This window comes from Ovis aries, chromosome 2 (assembly GCF_016772045.2).
Source record: "Ovis aries strain OAR_USU_Benz2616 breed Rambouillet chromosome 2, ARS-UI_Ramb_v3.0, whole genome shotgun sequence".
NCBI classification, from domain to species: Eukaryota; Metazoa; Chordata; class Mammalia; order Artiodactyla; family Bovidae; genus Ovis; species Ovis aries.
This window is the reverse complement of record NC_056055.1, coordinates 137,902,134-137,920,088: the sequence shown is the minus strand read 5'-3', so window position 1 is coordinate 137,920,088 and position 17,955 is coordinate 137,902,134. Positions and strand designations below refer to the sequence as shown.

The following is a 17,955-nucleotide window of genomic DNA, read 5'->3' as shown; positions in this document are numbered from 1 at the left end:
CAAGGGATAAAGATATGCCCCTGGAAAAGTTTCCTTGTAACAGTTCCCATTCCTAGGCAAACACTTTTAGAACACAATATTGATGAGATTTTTAATAGGAAATTTAGAATACATTACATGTTTTATATTCATTTATTAGTTAATAGGTGAGAGTATTGTTGGGTTTTTTAGAATCCTTGTTAAAGCAATAGGTTTCTGTTTTTTTTTTTTTTTTTTTTTAACTTAGGACAAAAGTATGGCAACTACTGACAATACAGTGTAGAAGCGCTGGTTATCTTGGTTACCTCAATCCAATTCTATTGAGCACCCAATACACTAGTGGATGATAGTGAAAGCAAGGCAAGTTACACTGTATCTAGCACACACCAGTCATGCAATGGCCCGTAGAAGGCTCATGCCACCAGGCAGAAACAGATATACAAGCCATTAAGAAATCATCCACAGCATGCATTAGAAGTTTCACTAAAAGAACACCAAAGAAGAAACAACTAACAATGTTATTCATTCTTTTAAAAACTTCAGAACCCTCTCCTGAGCTTGTACATTCTGAAATGGATTATCAACATCTTGATCTAAGTCCTCTCCCCTAGAGCAAAGGCATCTTTAAAAAAAAAAACTTGTCCAGCATTCAAGTAAATGTTATTCAATACTGCTATATATATAAATACTTGCAAAGATATACACAATTTAAGTACACAATTTGATGTGTATAAAAGCCATATCTAAAAAAACAAAAGCATAGATGAGAACAATCTATATAGACATACACATAAATCATAAGAGTCCAAGAGAGAGATAATACTAATGGCATAATAGTTTTTCCCTAATCCATGACATTTTGCATCCAATATTCTCTCCTGCCTTTCTCTCCTGATGTGCACAAGAAAAAACTATACTTTAAATAAGCTCCAAACTAGAAAATATAAGTCCATCAGGTGAAAAGGACTGAGTTAGAATGGATCTAAATTTCTTTCTACCTAAACATACATCTGTAAAGATATAAGCATAATTCTTTTTATTGAGTGAGTACAAACATGAAAACTGACCTTTATCACAGATCCAAAATTCTATTAAAATTAACTCCAGGTTAATTATTTCCTTATGCTAAAATTCTGTAGTCAAATACAGCCTGAAATGAGTGGCCTTAGAAATCTTGTTAAATAGCATTTGTAACAGTTTCAGTGCTTTTTTCTCTCCTTCATTATGATTCTTTTCATTATAGTTAAGAAGGTTCGTCTAAAAATGAATCCTCAACGTTAGGGAAGGGAATGGTCCAGGTCCCCAGGATTTAGGTGAACACCATCAAGAGAACCATCCAGTTGGCCAGGGATCACAAGAAAAACTTCAAAAGAGAGTTCAAATTCATCTTACTCTGTAAGAATTTTCCCAACTCTAATATGGAGCAGTAGAATGAAGGATTCTGGAGGAATTACATGTTCTGTTTACACCAGGTGCTATAAACACTAAAACTGATTTGTTTTGCTTTTAATTCTATTTGCATTTTCTTAACTCATAAATCAGTATGAGGGGAAAAACAAAAGATCTGTAAAATGCTAAAGCTGGAGTCTAATAACTATAAGCTTTCATTTGCATGAAATAATATGGTGTGTATAAACCATTTAGCTACTTCCTACACATTTTAATCCACTAATCAACAATGGCATGAGTCTCTATTGTTAGTCTGTTGAATAAACTGACTTGAGTGACTTATTTTTTAAAATAGAAATTGGAAAAGGTAATCAAAGAATCATAATACCAAGGTAAAAGGGACAAAGTAAGTTAGAATTTGGCTTTGGGAAATCTAATTTTTAAGCAAGCACAGAGGATAGAAGTATGGGCATACTGTCACTAATACAGATATTTATATCAAGTTATTTCCCAAGCATCTGTGCACCATATTTAGAAGTAAGGCATACGAACACATGTGATAACTATTGAAAACAGAAAATTCAGCATTCTTAGAAGTACAAAGTTAATGCTGAATGATGAGATGATAAAGCCTTTATGTTTTAAACTATAAAATCTAGGCTTTTCTGAGGAAAGTCAACATTCTTTAGGAGGCAGAAAAGGCCAGGGCTTGCTCCAAAGAGAGAATGCCAAGATAAACGCAGAAACCTAAAGAGCTCTGAGTAGGTATTTATTTGGGAAAATGTTCTTACGCAGAAGACAGCTGGGTCAGTGGGCAGAAGAAATCAGTTAATGCCGTGCTAGAACATATGCCCAGGAAAATGACAGCAAAGCTGCACCAGTCCTTTCCAATGCCTGCACTTTCTCACCATTCTCACCACAGCAGTGATTTCTCCCTTTGGGTTTAATAAGAGGATATTTGTTTTCTAACAAACACTACAGTGAATAAATATTTAGCACTGCGGCTCAGGGGAAGCTGGATTTTCAGGAGTCTAACACAAACTGATGCTAATTCACAGTGCACACCGCTAAAAGGGCTCAAGTTTCAGTTTTACAAGATGAAAAAGTTATCGAGATGTGTTTCATGACAATGTGAATATACTCAACACTACTGAACTGTACGCTTACAAATGGTTATGATGCTAAGGTTAGTGTTAGGTACTGTTTACCACAATGAAAAAAAATTCAAATATTAAAAAAAGGGAGGAGTGCTCTAGGTCCTTGAAAACACTACTTTTTAATTGAAAAGCCTATTGCAGGAAAAATTAGCTGATACATTTACTAAAACATACTAATTTCTGGAAGTAAGCCTCTTTTTAAAAAACTAATATATAGCTATATATAGAAATCCTAGTTTGTACACTTTTGAGACATCCACAGTGTGCTCAATGATGTGCCTACCAAATGCTTTAATCGATTTCTACACCCAATTCAGAAGGCAACTTTAATATTCTAGCCTTCTTTTCTAAAATCAAAAATTTTAAATGGGGCTTCAGAGAATGCTAACTCTTCCTGCCTTAACCCCTTCCTTCAGTTCCATTCTTGGGTGTTAAAATGACACAGTAGCAATTTTCCAAAGAGGCTCCAGAGAAGCTTTGAATTCTCTACCCTGAAACCCCTTAAAGAATGAGATGATTACTCCATGTTGTTCAGTCTGTTTCATAAAAAATCTATCCCAGGCTGGCCCAGAACAAGGTAATTGTATACCACCAACTTTAGGAATGTGAAAGTGTCAGAGAGGCAATGAGTTGAAGCAACAACATTCCTACATTCCTTAATTTTTTTTGCAATAGTTTAATGCTTTAAAGAAAATAAAACCATTTTAATTTTATCTACATAAATTCTTTTAGGAAATTAAAATTTCATTTTCTGACTAGCTCTTAAATAAGCAGCAATCTATATGCAGTTACTAAATTTAGCAATTAAAGATTGAACCAGCCTCACTAACTTCACTTAACTATATAATCTTTTTTTTTCCTTACCAAATGTCACCTCTCCATTTCCACTCTTGTCAAACAATTGGAAAGCCACTATGAACATGGAATCTGGAGCACATAATACAGATTCAAATGCCAAAAACTCTTGATAGGAGATCAACCTGGAATAAAATATACAATGTCATCAGCTGGTAACCTGCCTTTACAATATGAACTATTGCTCAGGGTAACCAGATAACTGATGAAGGGAAGTTTCTCTATAGTGATATTCCAGATAATAAAGAAAGAAAGAATGATAGAATATTGGTTGGTGGTGGTATAGTTGCTAAGCTCTGTCCAACTCCTGTGACTCAATGGATTGCAGCCCACCAGGCTCCTCTGTCCATAGAATTTTTCAGGGAAGCATACTGGAGTGGGTTGCCATTTCCTTTTCCAGGGAATCTTGTTGACTCAGGGACCGAATCGGCGTCTCCTGCACTGCCAGGTGGATTCTTTACCACTGAACCATCAGGGAAGCCCATGATAGAATATTACCCTTTTGTAAACTCTTAACACATTAATGGATCTAAATAATAATCAATAGTCCTAAATATCGCAGAAAGAAAGAGACTGGATGAAAAATAATTGAAACTGAATCTGACCAAGTCTCTACCAGATCAGAGTTTCTAAACCTCTGCACTCAACAGTGACATTTGAAGCTGGATAACTCTGCTGTGGGGGCCTCCTATGCACTGCATCATGCTGAGCAACATCACTGACCTCTACCCACTAGACGCCAACAACACCCAGCACATTGAGAACCAATGTTTTAGATGTAATCAACAATTTGCAGAAAAAATATAAAGGACAAAGAAACATGTTAAATTAAACATTATGACAGAAACACAATCAGCAAAAATGTAGACTGTGGGAAATTAGAAGTAAACAATCTGGAGCTGGGAAAAAAAATTTTAAAGAAGATATGGAAGAGAACCAAATTAAAGACCTAAAAGATACAGCAATTAATTACAAAGATACATATCTTATTTGGATTCTGATTTAAACAAAGTAAAAAAATATTTTTTAGTTTATAAGAAAATCAGGAAATGAAAATACTGATATAACACAAATGCTTGATAATACTGAGACATCATCTTTGAGGTTTGTTTTGGTAATTTTTCTTATCTTTTAGAAATATACATTGAGATATTTACAGATGAAATACATCATCTGGAATTTGCTTCAAAATAATCCAGGGGGTGGAGGAATGGGTGGAGATATAAGTGAAACAAATTTAGTAACTATCTTCACAATTATTAAAAGTAGGTGTATTTAAAAAAGAAGGTGTAAGAGACACATGTACCCCAATGTTCATCGCAGCACTGTTTATAATAGCCAGGACATGGAAACAACCTAGATAGATGTCCATCAGCAGATGAATGGATAAGAAAGCTGTGGTACATATACACAATGGAGTATTACTCAGCCATTAGAAAGAATACATTTGAATCAGTTCTAATGAGGTGGATGAAACTGGAGCCTATTATACAGAGTGAAGTAAGCCAGAAAGAAAAACACCAATACAGTATACTAACACATATATATGGAATTTAGAAAGATGGTAATGATAACCCTGTATGGGAGACAGCAAAAGAGACACAGATATATAGAACGGACTTTTGGACTCTGAGGGAGAGGGAGAGGGTGGGATGATTTGGGAGAATGGCACTGAAACATGTATACTATCATGTAAGAAACGAATCACCAGTCTATGTTCAATACAGGATACAGGATGCTTGGGGCTGGTGCATGGGGATGATCCAGAGAGATGATATGGGGTGGGAGATGGGAGGGGGGTTCAGGATTGGGAATTCATGTACACCCATGGCAGATTCATGTCAATGTATGGCAAAACCACTACAGTATTGTTAAGTAAAATAAAGTAAAAATAAAAATTAAAAAATAAATAAAAAATAAAAAAAGGTGTAGTCACACTTTATTAAAGTGAACTCTAACATGAACTGGGGTGATTACATGCATCAGCGCAGTTCATCCTTGGTTTAAAAAAAAAGTCTTAAAAAAGAATTAATACTCAAGGGGGATAATTTTGACAAAGTTTTGTTTCACTTTTACATATATATATTATATGTGATGTGTGCTTGTGCACTGTGATGTAAAATCTACTTTTTAGATCAAAAGAGTTTGTAGTCCACTGTAGTTAAACTATACTGGCAAATAAAAGCACAAATTAACCTCCAAAAATAGTGGGTGATGTGTATATTGAATTCATTACACTACTCTTTGTTTTATATATTTGAAATGTCACTAATAAAAACTTTAAAGGAAAATTCAAAACAAAAAGGAAAACCAAAGCTTATTCATCCTATAATACTAAAGGCTGTGAAACTAGCCAGTAGCCAAAACTACACTGAAATAGCCATCAATGATTTTTGTTCTAATTTATTTTTTTATTGAAGGATAATTGCTTTACAGAATTTTGCTGTTTTCGTTCAAACCTCAACATGAGTCAGCCACAGGTATACATATATCCCCTCCCTGTTGAACCTCCCTCCTATCTCCCGCCCCATCCCACTCCTCTAGGTTGATACAGAGCCCTTGTTTGAGTTTTCTGAGCCACTGAGCAAATTCCTGTTGGCTATCTATTTTATATATGGTGGTGTAAGTTTCCAGGTTACTCTTTCCATACATCTCACCCTCTCCTCCCCTCTCCCCATGTCCATAAGTCTATTCTCTATGTCTGTTTCTCCATTGCTGCCCTGTAAATATACTCTTCAGCACCATTTTTCTAGATTGTGTATATATGTGTTAGAATGTGATATTTACCTTTCTCTTTCTGACTCACTTCACTCTGTATAATAGGTTCTAGGTTCATCCACCTCATCAGAACTGACTCAAATGCATTCCTTTTTATGGCTCAATAATATTCCATTGTGTATATATACCACAATTTCTTTATCCATTCATCTGTCAGTGGACATCTAGGTTGCTTCCATGTTCTAGCTTTGCAAATAGTGCTGCAATAAACAATGGGAAACGTGTCTTTTTCAGTTTTGGTTTCCTGAGGGTATAATGCCTAGGAGTGGAATTGCTGGGTCATATGGTGGTTTTATTCCTAGTGTTTTTAAGGAATCTCCATACTGTCTTCCATAGTGGCTGTCTCAATTTATATTTCCACCAACAGTGCAAGAGCATTCTTTTCTCCACACCCTCTCTAGCATTTCTTGTTTGTAGACTTTTTGATGATGGCCGTTATGACTGGCGTGAGGTGGTATCTCATCGTAGTTTTGATTTGCATTTCTCTAATAATGAGCAATGTTCGAGCATCTTTTCATGTGTTTGTTACCCATCCGTATGTCTTCTTTGGAGAAATGTCTGTTTAAGTCTTTTTCCCACTTTTTGACTGGCTGGGAAAATGACTATACTACCAAATGCAATCTACAGATTCAATTCAATCCCTATCAAACTACCAATGGCATTTTTCACAGAACTAGAACAAAAAATTTCACAATTCATATGGAAACACAAAAGACCCCGAATAGCCACAGCAGTCCTGAGAAAGAAGAATGGAGCTGGAGGAATCAACCTTCCTGACTTCAGATTATACTACAAAGCTACAGTCATCAAGACAGTATGGTACTGGCACAAAAACAGAAATATAGACCAATGGAACAAGATAGAAAGCCCAGAAATAAACCCATGCACCTATGGGTACCTTATTTTTGACAAAGGAGGCAAGAATATATAATGGGGCAAAGACAGCCTCTTTAATAAATGGTGCTAGGAAAATTGGACAGCTACATGTAAAAGAATGAAATTAGAACACTTCCTAACACCATACACAAAGATAAACTCAAAATGGATTAAAGACCTAAATGTAAGACCAGAAACTATAAAATTCTTAGAGGAAAATATAGGCAGAATACTCACATAAATCTAAGCAAGATCCTCTATGACCCCCCTCCTATAGTAATAGAAATAAAAACAAAAGTAAATAAGCGGGGCCTGATTAAACTTAAAGCTTTTGCACAGCAAAGGAAACTATAAGCAAGGTGAAAAAACAACCCTGAGCATGGGAGAAAATAACAGCAATGAAACAACTGACAAAGGATTAATTTCCAAAATATATAAGCAGTTCATACAACTCAATGCCAGAAAAACAACCCAATCAAAAAGTGGGAAACAGCCTTCAATGATTTTACGGAGCATTTGGGCTTCCCTTGTGGCTTAGTGAAAAAAAAAAAAAAAAAAATCCACCTGCTAATGCAGGTTCAATCCCTGGGTCGGGAAGATCCCCTGGAGAAGGAAATGGCAACCCACTGCAGTATTTTTGCCTCGGAAATCCCATGGACAGAGGAGCTTGGTGGGCTACAGTCCTTGGGATTGCAAAAAGTCAGCTAAGCACACACACAATCTTTACATAGCTCATTCCAAATATCATTTCCTCAAGAGAATCATCTTAGACTTCACATCCTTACAGCATTTGTTCTGTGCCCCTCACAAAATTCCTGTTAAAGTAATTACATAATTCATTATTTCAAATCTAATTCCCTGTCAGAAAGTAGGCTTGTCAGAGCGCAGGCTTGATCCAGGGCAGGAACTCAAATATTCTTGAAGACACTCAATTAAGGATATATGACTTTTTAGAGACATGTTTTCCAACACATTTTTAAGAAAATGACTACATTTCACATTTCATTTTATGCCCTCACTCACCTAAGTCATGTTACACATTCAAAGTTACATTTTTATTACTTAAAACATTTCAAAGTATGTTTAAATAACACAAATTACATTATATCCAAAAGCAATGCTGCTGCTATTTAGTTGCTAAGTTATGTCCAACTCTTTTGTGACCACGTGGACTGTAGCCTGCCAGGCTCCCCTGACAATGGGATACTCTAGGCAAGAATACAGGAGTGGGTTGCCACTTCCTCCTCCAGGGGAACTTCCCAATGCAGGGGTCGAATCTGAGTCTCCTGCTTGACAGGCAGATTTATCACTGAACCACCTGGGAAGCCCAATATACTCTATGCCTTTGCCCTTTATTGAGGGAAAAGAATGGCTTTGTGGTGGTAGTATTCAGGGCACTGGATCCAAAGGATGTTTGCAATTTGATCTCTGGTTCCTCTGCCTTTTGTAAACCCAGCTTGTACATCTGGAAGTTCATGGTCCACGTACTGTTGAAGCCTGGCTTGGAAAATTTTGAGCATTACTTTACTAGCGTGTGAGATAAGTGCAACTGTGCAATAGTTTGAACATTCTTTGGCATCGCCTCTCTTTGGGACTGGAGTGAAAAACTGACCTTTTCCAGTCCTGTGGCCACTGCTCAGTTTTCCAAATTTGCTGGCAATATTGAGTGCAACACTTTCACAGCATCATCTTTTAGGAGTTGAAATAGCTCAACTGGAATTCCATCACCTCCACTAGCTTTGTTTGTAGTGATGCTTCCTAAGGCCCACTTGACTTCACATTCCAGGATGTCTGGCTCTAGATGAGCGATGACACCATCGTGATTATCTGGGTCATGAAGATCTATTTTGTACAGTTCTTCTGTGTATTCTTGCCACCTCTTAATACCTTCTGCTTCTGTTAGGTCCATACCATCTATGTCCTTTATTGTGCCCATCTTTGCATGAAATGTTCCCTTGGTATCTCTAATTTTCTTAAAGAGATCTCTAGAATTTTCCCATTCTACTGTTTTCCTCTATTTCTTTCCACTGATGGCTGAGGAAGGCTTTCTTATCTCTCCTTGCTATTCTTTGGAACTACATTCAAATGGGTGTATCTTTCCTTTTCTCCTTTGCCTTTTGCATTTTTTCTTTTTTCAGCTATTTCTAAGGGCTCCTCAGACAACCATTTTGCCTTTTTGCATTTCTTTTTCTTGGGTATGGTCTTGATCCCTGTCTCCTGTACAATGTCATGAACCTCTATCTGTAGTTCTTCAGGCACTCTATCAGATCTAATCCCTTGAAACTATTTCTCACTTCCACTGTATAATCGTAAGGGATTTAATAAAGGTCATACCTGAATAGTCTAGTGGTTTTCCCTATTTTCTTCAGTTTAAGTCTGAATTTGGCAATAAGGAGTTCATGATCTGAGTCACAGTCAGCTCCCAGTCTTGTTTTTGCTAACTGTATAGAGCTTCTCCATCTTTGGCTGCAAAGAAGATAATCAATCTGATTTCAGTGTTAACCATCTGGTGAGGTCCATGTGTAGAGAGTCTTCTCTTGTGTTTGCTATGACCACTGCGTTCTCTTCGCAGAACTCTATTAGCCTTTGCCCTGCTTCATTCTGTACTCTAAGGCCAAATCTGCCTGTTACTCCAGGTATCTCTCAACTTCCTATTTTTGCATTCCAGTCCCCTATAATGAAAAGGACATCTTTTCTGGGTGTTAGTTCTAGAAGGTCTTGTAGGTCTTCATAGAACCGTTCAACTTCAGCTTCACCAGCACTACTGGTTGGGGCATAGACTTGGATTACTATGACATTGAATGGTTTGCCTTGGAAATGAACAGAGATTATTCTATCGTTTTTGATCTGCATCTAAGTACTGCATTTCGGACTCTTGTTGACTATTAGGGCTACTCCATTTCTTCTAAGGGATTGTTGCCCGCAATAGTAGATATAATAGTCATCTGAGTTAAATTCACCTGTTCCACTCCATTTTAGTTCACTGATTCCTAGAATGTCGATGTTCACTCTTGCCATCTCCTGTTTGACCACTTCCAATTTACCTTGATTCATGGACCTAACATTCCAGGTTCCCATGCAATACTGCTCTTTACAGCATCGGACTTTACTTCCATCACCAGTCACTTCCACAACAGTGTGTTGTTTTTGCTTTGACTCCATCTCTTCATTTTTTTTGGAGTTATTTCTCCACTGATCTCCAGTAGCATATTGGGCACCTACTGACCTGGGGAGTTCATCTTTCAGTGTCCTATCTTTTGCCTTTTCATACTGTTCATGGGGTTCTCAAGGCAAAAATACTGAAGTGGTTTGCCATTCCCTTCTCCAATGGACCATGGTTTGTCAGAACTCTCCACCATGACCTTGGGGGGCCCTATACCACATGGTTCATGGTTCCATTGAATTAGACAAGGCTCTAGTCCATGTGATCAACCTAGATAGCATATTCAAAAGCAGAGACATTACTTTGCCAACAAAGGTCTGTCTAGTCAAAGCTATGATTTTTCCAGTAGTCATGTATGGATATGAGAGTTGGGACTATAGAGAAAACTGAGCACTGAAGAACTGATGCTTTTGAACTGTGGTGTTGGAGAAGACTCTTGAGAGTCCCTTGGACAACAAGGAGATCCAACCAGTCAATCCTAAAGGAAATCAGTCCTGAATATTCATTGGAAAGACTGATACTGAAGCTCCAATACTTTGGCTACCTGATGCAAAGAACTGACTCATTGGAAAAGACCCTGATTCTGGGAAAGATTGTAGGCGGGAGGAGAAGGAGACAACAGTGGATGAGATGATCCATCACCAACTCGATGGACATGAGTTTGAGTAAGCTCCGGGAGTTGGTGATGGACAGGGAGGCTTGCTATGCTGCACTCCATGGGGCTGCAAAGTCAGACCCGACTGAGCAACTGAACTGTAACTGAATCTGTAATGAAGATAATGGCGATCTCCTTCAAAAGGGCCCATGCATGCACGGCTGCACTCAGTGGCCCCGACCCTGCACCAGGCCACCATCAATCCACGGAGACTCCTGGACACTCATGGCAAGTCTGGTTCAGTCTCTTGTGGGGTCACTGCTCCTTTCTCCTGGGTCCTGGTGCACACAAGCTTCTGTTTGTGCCCTCCAAGAGTTTATTTCCCCAGTCCTGTGTAAGTTCTGGCAGCTCTATGGTGGGGTTAATGGTGACCTCCTCCAAGAGGGCTTATGCAATACCCAGGTCTGCTGCACAGAGCCCCTGCAGCAGGCCACTGCTGACCTGTCCCTCCATAGGAGACACTCAAACACTCAAAGGCAGGTCTGGTTCACTTTCTGTGGAGTCTCCTGGTATGCACAGGTTTTGTTTGAGCCCTCTGAGCATCTCTGGCAGGTATGGGGTTTGATTCTAAACATGATTTCGCCCGTCCTACTGACTTTCTGGGGCTTCTCCTTTGCCCTTGGATGTGGGGTACATTTTTTTGGTGGGATCCCACATTCTCCTGTCGACAGTTGTTCAGCAGCAAGTTTTAATTTTGGAGTTCTCACAGGCTGCACACTTCAAATGCATATACATGTATCCATTCCTTCTGTTTTGTAAGTTCATTTCTTTTTAGATTCCACATATAACTGATGTCATACAATATTTCTCCTCCTCTGTCTGACTTACTTGACTCAGCATGACAATTTCTAGGTTCAGCCATGGTGCTGCAATAGCATTCATTCTCTTTAATGGCTGAGTAATATTCTACTGCATTAATGTACATTTTCTTTATCCATTCCTCTGTTGATAGACATTTTGGAAAACTCAGCAGTGGCCACAGGACTGGAAAAGGTCAGTTTTCATTCCAATCCCAAAGAAAGGCAATGCCAAAGAATGCTCAAACTACTGCACAATTGCACTCATCTTACACGCTAGTAAAATAATGCTCAAAACCCTCCAAGCCAGGCTTCAGCAATACGTGAACCATGAAATCCCTGATCTTCAAGCTAGTTTTAAAAAAGGCAGAGGAACCAGAGATCAAATTGCCAATATCTGCTGGATCATCGAAAAGCAAGAGAATTTCAGAAAAACATCTATTTCTGCTTGATTGACTATGCCAAAGTCTTTGACTGTGTGGATCACAATAAACTGTGGAAAATTTTTAAAGGGATGGGAATACCAGACCACCTGACTTGCCTCTTCACAAATCTGTATGCAGGTCAGGAAGCAACAATTAGAACTGGACATGGAACAACAGATTGGTTCCAAATAGGAAAAGGAGTAGGTCAAGGCTGTATATTGTCACCCTGCTTATTTAACTTCTATGCAGAGTACATCATGTGAAATGTTGGGCTGGATGAAGCACAAGCTGGAATCAAGATTGCCAGGAGAGATATCAATAACATCAGATATGCAGATAATACCACCCTTATGGCAGAAAGTGAAGAAAAACTAAAGAACCTCTTGGTGAAAGTGAAAGAGGAAAGTGAAAAAGTTGGCTTAAATCTCAACATTCAGAAAACTAAGATCATGGCATCTGGTCCCATCACTTCAAGGCAAATAGATGGGGAAACAGTGGAAACAGTGACAGACTTTATTTTTGGGGGCTCCAAAATCACTGCAAATGGTGATTGCAGCCATGAAATTAAAAGATGCTTACTCCTTGGAAGGAAAGTTATGACCAACCTAGATAGCATATTCAAAAGCAGAGACATCACTTTGTCAACAAAGGTCCATCTAGTCAAGGCTATGGTTTTTCCAGTAGTCATGTATGGATGTAAGAGTTGGACTACAAAGAAAGCTGAGTGCCGAAGAATTGATGCTTTTGAACTATGGTGTTGGAGAAGACTCTTGAGAGTCCTTTGGACTGCAAGGAGATCCAACCAGTCCATTCTGAAGGAGATCAGCTCTGGGTGTTCATTGCAAGGACTGATGTTGAAGCTGAAACTCCAATTCTTTAGCCACCTCATGCAAAGAGCTGATTCATTTGAAAAGACCCTGATGCTGGGAAAGATTGAGGGCATGAAGATAGGGGACGACAGAGGATGAGATGGTTGGATGGCATCACTGACTCAGCGGAGATGAGTTTGAGTAAACTCTGGGACTGGTGATGGACAGAGAGACCTGGCGTGCTGTGGTCCATGGGGTCAGGAAGCATCAGACACGAGTGAGCAACTGAACTGAACTGAATGGCTTTTACTTTTAGACAAACTATCGTGCTATTTATACAATGTTGTTTCTCCATGGCTCTCCAGGGACTTCCCTGGCAGTTCAGTGGTTAAGACTCCGAGCTTCCAACGCGAGGGGCCTGGGTTTGATCCCTGTTCAGAGAACTAAGATCTCATATGCCATGTGGCACAGCCAAACAAAATATTTAGAAAACAAAAAACAATTTTAAAAAAATACATGGCTGTCCATAGCAAGCACCTGTATCAAAACACTCTTGCTTACTTTACTATTAGAGAAAAGGGAGCCAGGAGAAGAGAAAGGAAGCAGTTAACATGCTAAGAAAATGAGGGAGGGCAGGCAAGGATAGAACACCAAAGGGACACAGTATTAACCACCCCTAAACCTGCTTTGATGCTTTTGAACTGTGGTGTTGGAAAAGACTCTTGAGAGTCCCTTGGACTGCAAGGAAATCCAACCAGTCCATTCTGAAGGAGATCAGTCCTGGGTGTTCTTTGGAAGGACTGATGATAAAGCTGAAACTCCAATACTTTGGCCACCTCATGCGAAGAGTTGACTCATTGGAAAAGACCCTGATGCTGGGAGGGATTGGGGGCAGGAGGAGAAGGGGATGACAGAGAATGAGATGGCTGGATGGCATCACCAACTCAATGGACATGAGTTTGGGTGAACTCCGGGAGTTGTTGATGGACAGGGACGCCTGGTGTGCTGAAATTCATGGGGTCGCAAAGAGTCGGACACAACTGAGCGACTGAACTGAACGCTGCTTTTCTCATACACTTACCTAAATCACTCAAACTTGTTTATACTAGTTCTATTAATTCAGATTTGGTCTGGAGTAATTATCAACTGTATTACGTGATTCTTGTCAAGTTACATACCTATAGGCCATGCTGGGCTCGTTCATGTCCGACTCTTTGCAACACCATGGACTGTAGTCCACTGTCCACAGAATTTTCCAGGCAGGAATTCTGGAGTGGGTTGCCATTTCCTACTCCAGGGGATCTTTCTAACCCAGGGATCTAATCCATGTCTCTTGCGTCTCCTGCATTGGCAGGCAGATTCTTTACCACTGCGCCGCCTAGGTAGCCCATATACCTACAGGACTTGTCCTCAAAAAACTATGACAGAATCAAGGAATACCTCTTGGAGTTGGAAAAAAAGATAAACCAACTAAACTATCCTAACTTTCATCACTGCCCTGCTTAAAGGAGTAGGAAACGGAACAATAGAGAAAAGAGAGCTTTTTAAAATGATTACAAGAAGCTGAGCTAAAAATTAAATAAGAGAATTAATCGTGTGTTATTGGACAAGTCAGTCAATCTCTCTGGAGTTCATTTTCCTTAAATGTGAAATGACGAAGGGCTGGCTACTTGGAATAAATTTAAACATCATCAATTCCTTTGATTTTCTTAAATTAAAAGTATTTTTTTAAAAACTTTAACAATGATATTTAACCCTTCTGAAATCATAGACCCTTTGAAAAACCTGTAATTTCTCCCCAGAAAAATGAAAATACAAAATCATTCATTTTTGCATTACATTTCAGTAAGTTCAGGAAATTATGACAACCATCCATGAATGAGAGGTTTCTAGAAAATTCCACCTTTCTCTGCTTTTAGAAATAATCTATATGTTTATAATTTTTATGACCTAACTCTATGAATCAAGTTTCCTACCCAATCTCAATCTGACTTATTCTAAGGAGGGAGGGGGAAAAAAGGAAGTTTAAGCAGTTTTTAAAATTTTAAATAGAACAGAGATACCTTTTTCAAAAGAGAAATAGCTTGCTTTTTTAAGTAAACAGTATTCAACATTATTAGACTCTTTACTAGCCAAAACCCATTTTTAATAGATTCTATTCTGGCAACTTAAACACTCAATTCCACTTGACCACACTTTAACAACACGACTGCTTCTGACAGAACAACATGAAGCTTCAAGTAAGATACACCCGTGGAATGGATCAGAACGTATGGTCACAAAAGGAAGTGCCTGAAAGGATACGGAGGAAGCGCCTGAAAAAATACGGAGGAAGTGCCTGAGAGGAAGCGCCTGAAAGGATAGGGAGGAAGCGCCTGGAAAGATTCGGAGGAAGCGCCTGGAAAGATACGGAGGAAGCGCCTGGAAAGATACGGAGGAAGCGCCTGGAAAGATACGGAGGAAGCGCCTGGAAAGATACGGAGGAAGCGCCTGAAAGGATACGGAGGAAGCGCCTGAAAGGATACAGAGGAAGCGCCTGGAAAGATTCGGAGGAAGCGCCTGAAAGGATACGGAGGAAGCATCTGAAAAGATATGTCTGGCAAGTCTCAGACCAACTTAATGACAGTTAAAATTTCTAGATTTGAAGGAATTCTGATTAAATACGATTAATTTTTATATGCCTCACTGTCTAACCGCTATTGAGAGACCTAATGACTGAATTGTCCACAGTAACCTAGCAGCCAATTTGACTTTTTCTAGAGACTGGGCACAAAATGTATACAAGTTCCTCAATATCTGTCAGTGATGAATCATATAAAATCTTTCCAACATATAAAATACTCATAGTAAATTTCATGCACTGTGCTAAACTCTGTGAGAAAATACAAATGAATACAATAACCCTGGATTCAAAAAACTTAGAAACCAACACTTCCACTGTATTATGACAGCCTTCTAAACATTTTAAACAGTTAAAACTAATTTTGCCTAGTTTTTCACACGCCCCTCTATAGGCAAGAAGAAGAAACCAGGCCCTTGGAGTCCTGGGGCTCTAGCTTGGAACTCACAAAGCAAAGAATACAAATATTCCACTCCCTCCAGAATACAGTCCTGCTAGATTTTAATAGAAAAATGCCCCTCCCCCTTGATTTGAGTAAACTGACACTCAAGTAAGATGCACTTTGTAATTACTGTGACTGCACACATGCCTACAATGCCAGGCTAAAAATACCTCCACGTCTGAGAGTCACAGGCCTATAGGATACTGTCAGAGCTGAGCATACAAGGTCCCCAGCTGTGCCCCGACCATTACTCAGACAACCTGCCCACTGTGGAGGCAACACAGACATGCAGGTGCCCCTTGATGGGTTTTGTGGGGGGAGGTGAAGTAGAAAAGAATAGCTTTATTGCTTTGCTAGGCAAAGGGGACACAGCAGGCTAATGCCCTCAAAACTGCATGTCCCTGCCCCTTGATGTTTCCTGCCAGTTGTTCTCTTTCCTGGAATGCTCCCTCTTTGTCCAGAAAACTCTTTTTGTCTTGCCAGATTCACTCAGGTATCACTTCTTCTAGAATGCTCTCCTGAACACCCAAAACAGAGTTAATTATGCTGTCGTAGGTGTCCTTTGTATATTTCATATGGTTCTATCATAGCACCTTATTCCCAAAGTATTACTTTTTCTCTTTGTTTACTCATCCTTTCTCACTAAGCCATGAGTTTCTTCTCAAGGTCATGAACCTCATTTTGTTTATATTCCTAATGTTCAACAGTGCCTGGCAAATGATGGCTGTCTCATAAATACCTGACAGATAAATGAATAAGTATCACTCTAAATGCTTCCCTATTATTCCTTATAGCAGTTATAACCACCTAACGCTATAGTTTATTTTTAAATTTTGTTTATTGTTTTTCTGTGGTTTATTCACTGATGGAATCCTAGTACACAGAACGTGCCTAAAACATAGTAAGTACTCAATATTTACTGAATGAGTGAATAAAAGATAACTTAGCTATCTGAAAACTATTCTGCTCAGATTATTCAACATAAAATACAGCTTTGCATGTATTTTTTTCAAAAAAAAAGAAAGAAATGCAAGTATACTTGATAATGGCAGTAAATAACAATTTTTTTAAACTTCTAAGAAAAGATACAGTTTATTAATATTAAGATTCTAAATGATCATGGGTAAGTTTACAGTTTTCCCATTTTTTTAGTATGATATTGAAAAACATTAGCTTTTAAGAACAGCATACAAGTTCTTACCCATCCTTGGTTTGATCGGCTACTCCTGCCAAGAGCTGCACAATCTTCGGATTGCTATTTGGATCATTATACAGTCCAAGATAGCGCTGGACAAAGTCTTCCGGGGTCATGTAATGTTCTCCATCAACCTCAGTACTGGCATACTAAAAAGTAAATAATGTATACTTAATATTAAAATTGTTCAGTATCTTTTTGTACCCAACAAAAGTTTTCTGAAAAAGTAAATTAAACGCCAGTATCATAATCAAGGTAACAATAAATGCAGAAGTTTTCTCTGGATAGTCCAAAAACAGACACCCAGAGCCTGAGTTCAGAACATTAGCAAAGTATCGATACACACTACAATATGGATGAACCTTGAAAACACTTTAACTTAAAGAAACCACACAAAAGACCACATACCACATGACCTCATTTATATGAACTGTCCATAGCAGGCAAATTCATAGCATCAGAAAAATACAGGAGTAGTTGCCAGGAACCGGAAGGAGAGGGGAATGGAGTTAACCATTTTACATAGGGGGAGTTTCTTTGGGGGTGATAAAAATGCTCTGGAATTAGACAGTGGTGATAGTCACACAACACTGTAAATAAACAAAAAAAAAAACAACACACCGACTTGGACACTTTAAAATGGTGAATTTTATGGCGTATATGTGTGTGTATATACGTATATATATACATGAAGAAATATGAGAAAGGTAAAGAAAGGTGAAAGGGCAACCAAGGTAAAAAGCCTCAAAGCCTCTGGAGGCTTCCTGATGGCAAGAGATGGGGGTGGAGACACACCTGCCAAACCGTAAAAGGGA

At 38.7% G+C, this 17,955-nt stretch overlaps 1 protein-coding gene across 3 annotated transcripts in view; it reads right to left on the bottom strand.

Moving 5' to 3' along the window:
* Positions 1–17,955, bottom strand: part of SLC25A12 (solute carrier family 25 member 12) — a 99,089-nt gene that overhangs the window by 62,080 nt on the left and 19,054 nt on the right. For 2 of the 3 annotated variants that reach the window (XM_012133795.4, XM_004004597.5), the window contains exons 3-4: positions 17,147–17,289; positions 3,390–3,505 (exon numbers count right to left, since the gene is read on the bottom strand). In XM_012133795.4, the coding sequence (XP_011989185.1) occupies positions 3,390–3,505; positions 17,147–17,289 (259 nt within the window). Of the gene's footprint in view, positions 1–3,389; positions 3,518–17,146; positions 17,290–17,955 lie in introns of those variants that run through there. The other variant, XM_042243724.2, reaches the window with a different exon arrangement.